Raw genomic sequence first — 10758 nt, forward strand, 5'->3', positions numbered from 1 at the left:
TGTGCGGACCTGGCCCCTCCCGTGTGCGGACCTGGCCCCTCTCCCTGTGCCGACCTGGCCCCTCCCGTGTGCGGACCTGGCCCCTCTCCTGTGTGTGACACGCGGCACTTGGCTCTGTGCTTCGCAGGCCGACCACACCGAGAGCAGGGGCCACCGGGGCTTCACCAGAAGTATGAAGGCCACACTAAGGGCTCAGAAACCAGCACCAGGGTCCAAATGTTTGGATCCTGGCTCTGCCACTTACAACGCGGTCACTTGGGCCAGTCAGCTGTGCCTCTGTCCCCACACTGAAACCACGTTAGCAACCGTTCCTCCTGAGAAGCAGATAAGCGACTACGTGGGCAGCCTTGCGGCAGGGGCTGCAGCATGCTCCCTGCGGGGGGCTGCAGAGCAGACGGCTCCTACAGACACGGCACCCAGGATGCCAAGGCAGCTCGCACTCAGCGCGCAGGGCTCACAGCGGGAGCTCTCTCATCTCCCTGGACCTTACACGCCGCAGGGCAGTGGTGCTGTGCTCCTTCTATACACATGGAAGCTGACGCACAGGCCCCGGTACCTGCCCCAGGACACAGGGCCGCCAGGCGGCACGGCCAGCACTGGTACTCGAGGACAGCTGACCTCAAAGCTTGTGTCCTCTCTCACACTGCCCCAAACTCCCAACCCAGGAAGCCCTGTGCCCCGAGGGGCTCCGGGACCCCTCAGCGGCGCTCCTGAGCCCTCATGCAGCAACCACACCCTCCGGCCGGGGTCACAGGATGACGTGCTCCTGGGACCACAGCCACCAAGCCACGTGTCGCCCGTCCAGGAGCCAGAAGGCCCAGCTCCCAGTCAGACCACGAGAACCTCAGTGGCTGTGGGGGACACACCCACACTCTGGGCCCCTGTTTCCTGGGGTATAGAATAAGTAAGCTGGACCAGAGATATCGGGGGGATACCTTCCACCTTAAACATTTCCACCCCAGGATGAAGTTCAGCAAAACTTATCCAGCAAGAACCGAAGTGAGGGGATCAGGGACTCATTCTCAGTGAGAGCCCTGGTGTTTCTTCCGTTCTACTGCCACCCAGAACCGGTCCTGGGGGAGGGGAGGGGCGCCTCACAGCTCACCACACAGACCGCTGTCCCCACCACCGTCCCGCTTCTGCTGCAGGGGTGCCCGGCTCTGCTCCACCTCCTGACAGACATAAATGGTCATCTTCGGCCTCACGTTCCTGGCAGGAAGAAAGGAAATAGCAGGTGCGGGAGACCAAACTCTGTTGTTGCAGATTGTTCCAGAACACAGGGTGACCCAGCCGCCGGAAGGACTCCGGGAGAAAGGAAGGCGGCCGTGGGGGTGCAGCATGCCTTTCGTGGTGGGGGTGGGGCAGAATCCCAGCCAGGCCGACCTGCTGAGGGGCTCTGCCCAAAACAGGAACCTCCAGAATGAGGCATTTCGCAGGGTCACAAGAGCAAACCCTTCCTCGGGCTGACTGCACCGGGACATTCTAGAACGTTACATGCATAACGCCTTCCATCCTCACACCGCCGACGAGGGAGCAGGGACCGCCATCCCCATCCTACTGATGAGGAAACAGGCTCACAGGGGTCAGGGCCTTCACCCAGTTGCAAAGCTACTGAGGGCAGATCTGGGTTCAAAACCAGGCTCTCACTCGACTACCCACGTGTAGATATTGGTATTTAAACTCATTAGTTAAAGCTTAAAACTCCGTTTGTCAGATCAAGCGCTCCACGGCACGGCCAGGGCTGCTGCCCTGAACGGTGAGCCAGAGCGCTGCCGTGGCGGCAGGCAGTGCCCCAGGACCCAGCCCTGCTCCACTCCTCCCGGAAACCACTCACAGGCTGAGCAGCCTGCCCAGCCCACGGTCCCTCCGGGAGGAGGCAGCCTGAACCCGACCACGCAGGCATCTGACAACCTGTGGCCAAAGGCCACGGCTCCCGGCAGACCAGGAGGAGGGGCCTTGCGGCCGGGGGTGCTGCAGCGGCTGCTCCGGGTTCCCCGTGCGTGTGCAGCCCCTGCCCCTCACCCTCCACCGCATCTCCTCCCACACTTGCCCCAAGGCCGTGTCAGCTTCCTGCCCGCCCTGCCTCCAGCTGGACGCTGACACCCACCTGCCTTTGATGGCGTTGAAGAGCCGGATCCCATCTGCGGGGCCACAGATCTGCACCAGATCGTCTCGAGACATTTTCAGCAAGTCAGCACCTAGGCAGCACGTGGGACTGCCCGTTACGTGGGACACAGAAAGGCTCCATCCCCAAACCCCGCAGACCCGGCACCGGGGCAGAGGGCAGAGGGCAGGGGACAGGGAGCCAGCCTCATCCTCACGGGCACCAGACGCTCCATGGAGCGAGAAGCAGCAAAGAGCCAAACAACATCAGATCACAGCCCCAAAATGTCAGAAGCTGCATGACATGCTCACAAAAGGCAGTAGGACAGGCGTTTACAGAAGCTGTGCCTGCCCCCTGCCCCCAGCCCCAGCCTCTGTATTCTCGGCATATGATGCGTGTGTACCTCTGAGGGGACGGGGCATGGATTCTGTGTACACTCGTCTGCAGGCAGAATGCGTGCTCATGGCTGCAGCCATTCCACAGGCACCGTGCAGCCAGCACACACACGGGGCAGAGCGCGCCCAGCATCCCACAGCCCTTGCGCCAGCACTGCCCCGGCTCTGGGAACCGCTGTCCTGACTTCTTACAGTTAATACGATGTTTTGGGTACAATTCTGTAGGCACAACAGCTCCCTTCCCACTGGGGATGAAAGCCACCCTGCTGGTGGGGCTCAGTTGATTGAGCATCGTCCCATGCACCGAAAGGTCGCTTGTTTGATTCCCAGTCAGGGCACATACCCAGGTTGTGGGTTCAATCCCTGGCTGGGGTGCATACGGGAAGCAACCAATTGATGTTTTTCTCTCTCTCCCTCTCCCTTCTCTCTAAAATCAATAAAAACATTTATTTTTAAAGAAACCCAAAGTCCTTCCAGTGTCCCACAGGGCCCTCAGCACCTCTACCCCCCACCCCTCCCCCATCCCCTCAGCCCCACTCAGCTGGACCCCTGCTGCATGGCCACACCAGGCAGGTGTCTCCTGGCAGCCTTGGCATTTCCCTCTGCTTGGAAAGCTCCATGACCCACGGGGCTCGCTCTCTTGCCTCCTTTCAGCCTTTACTCAAGACACCTTCTCAGTAAGGCCTATGCTGACCACCCAACTCAAGACCACAGCCGGCCCTCCCCGCACCCCCTCCAGGCCAGGCCAGGCCCCTCCTCTGAGCCTTCCCATCCCAGATGGGTCACACCACTCTGCAACGCCTGGTTTATGTATCCGCACTGACTCCGTGGGGACAGGGTCCCTGTCAGGCCCTCCTCACACGCCCCCTCCCCATCCTGACAAAGGCTGAGCTGGAAAACAACTGGGGGCTTTCTTCCCACTGCCACAGAGGTCGGTCCTAGAGAGCCACTCTCCTCCTCGGTCTCTGGCCCTCTGGACTGACCTGCTCCTGTCCCCTCTGGACTGACCCTGCTTCCTGTCCCTCTGGACTGACCTGCTCCTGTCCCTCTGGACTGACCCTGCTCCTGTCCCCTCTGGACTGACCTGCTCCTGTCCCCACTGACCCTGCTCCTGTCCCTGTCCCTCTGGACTGACCCTGCTCCTGTCCCTGTCCCTCTGGACTGACCCTGCTCCTGTCCCTGTCCCTCTGGACTCACTCTGCTTGGTGGATGGCTCACGCTCAGTTTACCCTCGCACCCATACCTCCTAGCTCCGGGTTCGGCCTGATGAATCATCAGTAAGGCTTAAACACCTTTTAAAGATATAGAACAGCTTTCCCTTCTCACCTGGGGCTTCGCCCCCATCGTCCAGGAGTGGCCCTGGACCCCATGTGACGAGCAGCATTTGGTGGGAGAGCTACCAGGGAGGCTTGTCGCATGTGCACTGGCCTGCGTGGCTCAGGGGCCAACCCAGGCAGACAGGAGCCTGGCAGGTGTGACGGATGCTGATAAGGTGCCAGGTGACCCTCCCTTAGAGCCGCACTCGGCTGGCAGCTTCTCGGGCAGGACCCCGGCGCTCAGCACTGGGCCCAGGTCAGCAAGTGTGAGTGAGTGGCCCCCACCGCTCTGGGTCCCCAGGACAAGCCACAGCCCCTGGCACCGAGGGCGCGTCCCGGGAGGTAACTGGCCTTGCTGCGCAGTTCCGAGGTCCCCATTTCCAAGGTCCCGCATGTCCAGAGCCGCTCACCTGAGAAGCTGGCGAAGAGCCGGCAGAACTGTGAGAACCTGTGGCGGTGCAGCCACTGCTGGGCGTCCTGGATGGAGGCGGACGGGAGCAGGTGCTGCGGGAGAGGGGGGGCCTTGACATGGCGGCCCAGGGCCCAGGGACAGGCCGGGGGGCCAGGACGGGCAGGGCCCAGGGACAGGACGGGCAGGGCCCACTTACATCGCTGCCCATGGGCAGGGTCTCCAGCGGGTGGGAGTGGGTCGGTGAGGTGCTGCTGCAAAGGAAGCGACAGAGGTGAGTGCGAGGCCTCAGGGCTGGTGCAGGTCCTCCCTCACCTGCCTGTTGCTTCTCCCCCCTCAGCTCGGAGGCTGTTTTTATTTATTTTTTTAATATATTTTTGTTTTATTGATTTGAGAGAGAGAGGTTAAGGAGAGGGAGTGAGAGAGAAACATCAATGATGAGAGAGAAACATTGATCGGCTGCCTCCTGCACTGGAGGAGGGGACAGGGTGGGCGCTGGGCTGCCGACAACATTCAGAGAAGCTGTCCAAGCACAAAAAGCTGGGCAAGTGCTAAACATGTTGTGAATGCAGCACCCGTCAGCCACCCTGACACCCACATTGAGGCCAGGCTACAGGAGAGAAGACGCGAAGAGGAAGGGCAGGGAAAGAACCATGCCTGACATCCCTCCAGGGGCGGGGGGGAGAGGGGGGTCACACATACCCTTCGCCAAGGCCGAAGCTGTTTGGAGAGCCGTTGTAGCTTGGGGACGGGGCGCTGTTCACCTGGTAGGCCACGTCGGGCCACGGGGAGCACTGCGGGGAGAGAGCGCAGGCAGCGGTGACTGCCGCGGGGCTCCAGGAGGAGCCAGACCTGCCGGCGCCTGGGCTGCACCGAGCAGCATCCATTGAAGTCAACAGACAAACCCACGGACGCTTCAACACCCGGCTGCCTTCACCCTGTGGCCCCGTGAGCCCGGACGGGAGGCTCACTCCCACCCCAAGAACCGAAGACAGCAGCAGAGACCAGATGCGCAGCAGGTCATCCCGGAGCAAAGTGGACACATGTCTCTGTGAAACCCTAGTCGTCAAACCAAACAGGGACACACCATCGGCCACATGACTACCGGGCCCACGAGAGAGGAAAACAAAAGTGGGCGACTGCCCACAGCAGGTCCCGGGGCAGACAGATGGGTGCAAAGGCAGGAAGCAGGGAGCTCGGACCAGACAACTCCCAAACAAGAAACCGCTGGGAAGCCCGGCATCAAACCCTGCGGTGTTTGAAAACCCTGCAGATGGGCCTCCGCGTTCACCAGGAGCAGCCTCGTCAGCTCAGTCCTGTGGGTGTAGGGCACGCAGGCGCCCTGCCCCAGCTCAGGGAGACAGCAGCACCAGACGCACCCTCGACCTCAAGGAACTTGTGCAGAAGCCGAAGGTGAGTACATGGAGGGTCCCGGAGGAAGCAGACGCACGGGGCTGGCCTGCTGGGAAGCCAGCGACGGCTCACCTGCCTTCCCCGTGACGGCACGTCTTTGGAGAGGCCAGTCTAAAGCGTTCCTAAAGACTCACTGTCACACACCGCAAGGGCTGGTGAATAGTTACCTCTGCTCTCAGTGTGGCTGGGTTTGTTGGTGTAAACCCCAGAGGAACAAACTGACGAGAGATACAAAGGAGCCGTCACCTTACAAGGTCACAGGCCAGGTGGGTGCTTCGCCGACCACGCCGCACTGTGCAGGGCTTGGAAAGATGCATGAAACACAGGCCTGTCCACACGAGGAAGCCACAGGAGCGCGGGGTGCAGAGGCCGAATGAGGCTCAGCCCGGAGGCCGAGGAGAGCAGCAGCACCGGCAGAACTCAGCCTGGGAACCACCCGGGCCTGAGCTGGCCCCGCAGTGCAGGCTAGTACTGCTTCATGCGCCGGTAGGGGGCGCAAGGTGGGGGGAGGCAGGAGGCTAGCACTGCTTCATGTGCCGGTAGGGGGCGCAAGGTGGGAGGAGGCAGGATTCTCTGGCCGCTGTTACCCTCAGATAAACGCCAGCACACATCTGTCTCTGCCATTAAATTAACTCCCATGCTGTCTTGTTACAGATAGTCTTCTGCATGTGGCTTACTACACGCACACACATGCATACTCATGTGCATATACACACACACACACACACACACACACACACACACACACAGGCAGCTCGTCAGTCAGGACCAGGCCAGTCCTCAGAGACACTCTGCCTGGGTCTCACCCTTAACACAGCCTTAACCCCGCCATGGCCATGGCCGGGCCTTACACATCTGTGGGGCCTTCTGAATAGGTCAAGTTACTCAGTGAACAAACACCGCCTAGGAACTGGCCGGACTGCAGAACACAGCAGGGACCAGCTGTTTAAAAACAATCATGGAGCCTCGTACTAAGAGAGGTGACACCAGCAGTGACCTGTGACCGGAGAAAAAGGCCTGTGACAGTGAGCATCCCAGAAGTGCCCGGGACAGAGGATGGTGGAGCAGGCTGGTACTGGCATCAGGGTTAAGAGAAAATGCATTCTGCGGGGCCGTGGTGGCTCAGTGTTGAACCAGGAGGTCACGGTTTGATTCCCGGTCAGGGCACATGCCTGGGTTGGGGGCTCGATCCCCAGTGTAGGGTGTGCCAGAAGCAGCCAATCAACGATTCTCTGCCATCATTGATGCTTCTATCTGTATCTCCCTCTCCCTTCCTCTCTGAAATCAATAAAAAGTATATTTTTTTTAAAAAGAGAAAATGCATTCTGATATCTACCCAAACCCCAAAACAGCAAGGGTTCACACCCTCTGGGCCAGCAATGCTGCTCCGAAAACGGGAGCTGCAGACATTCTCCCACTGAGAACGCCTCGTGCACCAGGCTCACAGCACCCGTCTGAAGAGGCAAGAGCCGGGAAACAACAATGTCCACCAACGACAAAGGCAACAAGCGGGGTAAAGACCTAGAAAGCTCTCTATGAACAGATAGGGAGCAGACTCCAAGATACACTATTAGATTAAAAAAAAAAAAAAAGGCAAGCTGCAGACCAGGATGTCTGTGTGCACTGCTGGTGTAAACCGTGTACGGACTGGAGTCCCTGGCAGAGCAAGTCGGGCCAGCTTCAGAGCTGCTGGCTGCCCTGGGGCGAGGACTGCGAGGCTGAGCAGCGGCGAAAGGGACCTTTCCTAATGTATATTCTCTTACAGCTTTTGAATTGGGGACCTATTACCTATTTTGAAAAGTAATGCCCTGATTTTGAAAAGTGCAGACAACTACAAGTTATTTCTGAAGCGCCTTCCTGGCCTCGGGGCCCTGTCAGAGGAACACAGCCCCAAACCCGAGAGCACACCACCACCACCACCGGGGCTCTCAAAACAGCACTCCCCGAGCTGGGAACCCCCGAGACTCGCCCGCAGCGCCAGGCCGCTCACCTCGGTGAGAATGGTGGTTTCATAGGACGGCTGGTACTTCTCCTTCTCCTGGGCGGTTCTCTTCTCCATCTTCTCCCGGTCGGTCTTTTGTTTCCGGTCTGCTCCCTTCGGCTACAAAGGCAGAGCACAGGGGTCCGATTAGCCCACAGCAGGCAGAGATGGCGATGGGTGGAGGACCCAGGGCTGGGCGGTGGCCACGAAGCCCGCAAGAGCCCAGGCAGGATCTTGTGGGCCGGCCGGACAGCCTCTCTCACTTCCCAGACATCGAGCGCAAGTCCTCCTGCCTGGAGCCCTTCCCCGCCCCAGGGAACTCAGCCTGCTCAGGTCCTGCCACGGGGCTGCAGGCCGCTCGGGGGGAAATGCCGGGGAAAGGAACCCCAAGAGCCATGACAATCCCAATGCACTCCCTGGCTTAGCCGTGGACGGGGAGGGAAGAGAGCTGGGGGTTGCCGGTCGGGGTTTGGCCCATGCTTACAGGCTGTGAGCTCCCAGACACGTCATGAAGGCCTCCAGGCCCCCCAACACCAGGACTCCTGCCACTCGAGGCTCACACGTCACATGAGGTCTCTGCCCTGACAGAGCCTGTCTGGGTGCCTGTGAGCTTGAGGGACTTGAGGTGTCCCGACCTCACAGGTACTCTCATTCCCCTCATTTACAGGGGAGGAACCAAGTGCTGACCAGGTCACAGTTCAGATGTGAGAGCAGGGATGTGCCGGCTAGCCGGCCCTAGCAGGCTGCTGACGGAACCGCTGGGCTCTCGCATCCAGGGTTCACAGTGGGGTTGGCGAGTTCTGATATCAAGGCACCCAGCAGCCCCAGGACTGAGCAGTACTATGCACACAGCGGGCCACACACAGTGGGCCGTCAGTGAGCAAAACCCACTCTCCAGTTCAATGGCCTCTTCAAGGATTTCCACCCTCCAAGCACCTTCCTCAGGCACAGCTTTTGGCTCCCAGCTCGGGGGATTTTAGGAAACAGTGCTCAGAGTGACGCCCACGCTGCACAGAGGCGGGCTTGCAGGGGGTCATACGGGAACATAAGGACAGGCCCAGTGTTCAGTGGGAGAGCAGGCATGTGGCCACCAAGCCCACATCACCTGCTCCGCCCCCAGGCCCTGTTCCCCAGAAGACACAGGGCAAGGCTGTGCCTGCGTGTGGGACACTCAGCCCGGTGACACCACAGGGCGCTGCTGGCCAGAGGGGCCCTGTCTTCCCTTGCAAAGGCCCCAAGACCCACACAGAGCCCCAGGTCAGGCCTCCAGAAGCCAGTGCTTCCCAGGGAGGGGGGCCACCAGGGTGGGAGAGCGACGGACAGGTCGGCTGGACTCTGCCTGACACGTGCAAACACCTGTCTGAACCACCTCTGTGACTGGCGTGGGCAGGTGGGTGCTGGGCCCCCTCGGGGCAGGAGGTGCCACGCCTTTCTCGGGTCACTCAGACACGGCAGCAGCACGGCTGGCCCAGTTCCCCAAACACCTGGTGTGCGGTCAAGGAGCCTGGTGGGAGGACCCTCACTGCTAAGTTTCTGCCTCAGGTGCAGAAAGGGGAGCTAGTGGGAGCCAGGGGCTACAGAGATAGAGGGCACAGTCCCTGTCTTTCCTTGAGGGAAAGTCCAAGTGTTTCCTTAGGAGGAAAACACAAATTTTTAAATGTGCAAAAGCACTCATTCTTATCAAGTGGGAGGTGAGTGCGGACACATGCGATGCTGGAAGCTGAGGGGTAGGCCCAGGCAGGAGCCCGTCCCAGGACACGGGGGCGCAGGCAGGAGCCCAATCGAGGCTCCTTGCTGGGCCTCCGCGTGGCGCTGTGAGAATGTCTGGCGTCGCTGTCCGGCGTCGGAGGAAGCAGGCGTGCCCGGGAGCATGGACCGTGGCGGGCATGGCAAGGCCGTCCCTACCTTGAACACCTTGATCTGGCAGCTGGCGGAGTGCAAGTGCTCGGTGTACTCCCCATTCTCGTTCTGCTTAAACGTGTCGATCTGCACTCGGAAAGGCACCCCCTTCTCGCCCCCGTGCTTCCGCGGGGTGAACTCTGTGCTGATGCAGTGCACCTGGGAGGGGAGACGTGGGGCTGCTGGGGGAGGGGCCAGGCGGGCTCCTCTCCAAGGGAGGTGCCCATCCTGCCTGGTCGGTGCACACCCAACCTCCCCTCTCCCCCAGCGCTGCCCATGCCACCAGGCAGGTGGTCTCTCCACAAAGACATGCCCTCCCACCTTTGTCCCTTGACCTCGGAGGCCCTGCCTGACCAGCTAAGTCCTGGCCATTGCTCCAGGCCTGCTGACCCCAGGAGCACCCCCCCCTCCCCCAGAACCTCCCTTGGCAAATGTTATAGGCAGCAGGGGGGTGGGGGGCGACGGCGCAGCTTAGCCCCTACGGCCTGGCATCCAGGTTACGTGGGCCAGGCCGGAAGGTGACCAGAAGGCCGGAACCATCTCTGTACTTACTACATGGAGGACACTTGATATGTATTTATTGTTATAATGCTGTTTGTTTTAGTAGTACAATACATACTATGATAACACAATAATAAGGTAATAACTTTAAAATACAAGAGTATTATAATCATGGGGAAAAGATCATTAACTTCTACTGAGCCATTGTTATGAACTGGGCACTGTGTGATGGCTTTATATTCATTACTAGTCTCTGGTGAGAAGAGGCTCCCCAAGGGCCCCGCGGGAGAGAGAGCCACGCGGGCCCGCAGCAGGCGTGCGGCCTCGCCCTCAGCGGCTCAGTCTCCTGCTGTGCTGACCATGAAGCTGGACCCACACACACACAGGGCTTGACCGTTAAGTAATTAACCTAATAACAGAAACTCTTAAGGACCGCTTTTTTACCTCAAATATGCTAGGGAAGACTTTATTTTATAAAAAGCTTACATAGTCATAAGCAAACCACACACAGGATTCTAAAACATTCCCATCCTTTTCCCAGCCCCATGACCAACAAGCTCTGGTTATGAGCACTGCACACTCCTCCCCTGCAACCCCCTGGCCCCCAGCAGAGGGCAGGGCCCAGCAGCGCCTACAGGGGCTGGTTTGAGAAACCCAGCATGGACCCCCCCAGGGGCACCCCCTCCTGCATACCCCCCAGCGGGCAGCCCCCCTCCTGCATACCCCACAGCGGGCAGCCC

At 59.9% G+C, this 10758-nt stretch overlaps 2 protein-coding genes across 3 annotated transcripts in view; one reads left to right on the forward strand and one right to left on the reverse strand.

Annotated features, from left to right (window-relative positions):
• LOC106727851 overlaps window positions 1-1094 on the forward strand; it is a 2429-nt gene extending 1335 nt beyond the window's left edge. The window contains exon 2 of one of the 2 annotated variants that reach the window (XM_014547918.1): window positions 39-1094. In XM_014547918.1, coding sequence (XP_014403404.1) covers window positions 39-904 — 866 coding nt within the window. In that variant the 3' untranslated portion in view covers window positions 905-1094. Of the gene's footprint in view, window positions 1-31 lie in introns of both variants that reach the window. The other variant, XM_014547917.1, reaches the window with a different exon arrangement.
• The window catches only part of TFCP2L1 (transcription factor CP2-like 1), a 53618-nt gene that overhangs the window by 14888 nt on the left and 27972 nt on the right, over window positions 1-10758 (reverse strand). Inside the window, exons 6-12 of the mRNA XM_014547890.1 lie at window positions 9524-9682; window positions 7628-7738; window positions 4927-5018; window positions 4424-4478; window positions 4226-4319; window positions 2108-2198; window positions 1106-1209 (exon numbers count right to left, since the gene is read on the reverse strand). Of these exons, the coding sequence (XP_014403376.1) occupies window positions 1106-1209; window positions 2108-2198; window positions 4226-4319; window positions 4424-4478; window positions 4927-5018; window positions 7628-7738; window positions 9524-9682 (706 nt within the window). The remainder of the gene's footprint in view (window positions 1-1105; window positions 1210-2107; window positions 2199-4225; window positions 4320-4423; window positions 4479-4926; window positions 5019-7627; window positions 7739-9523; window positions 9683-10758) is intronic.

Source organism: Myotis brandtii, unplaced genomic scaffold, assembly GCF_000412655.1.
Source record: "Myotis brandtii unplaced genomic scaffold, ASM41265v1 scaffold488, whole genome shotgun sequence".
Classification (NCBI taxonomy): Eukaryota; Metazoa; Chordata; class Mammalia; order Chiroptera; family Vespertilionidae; genus Myotis; species Myotis brandtii.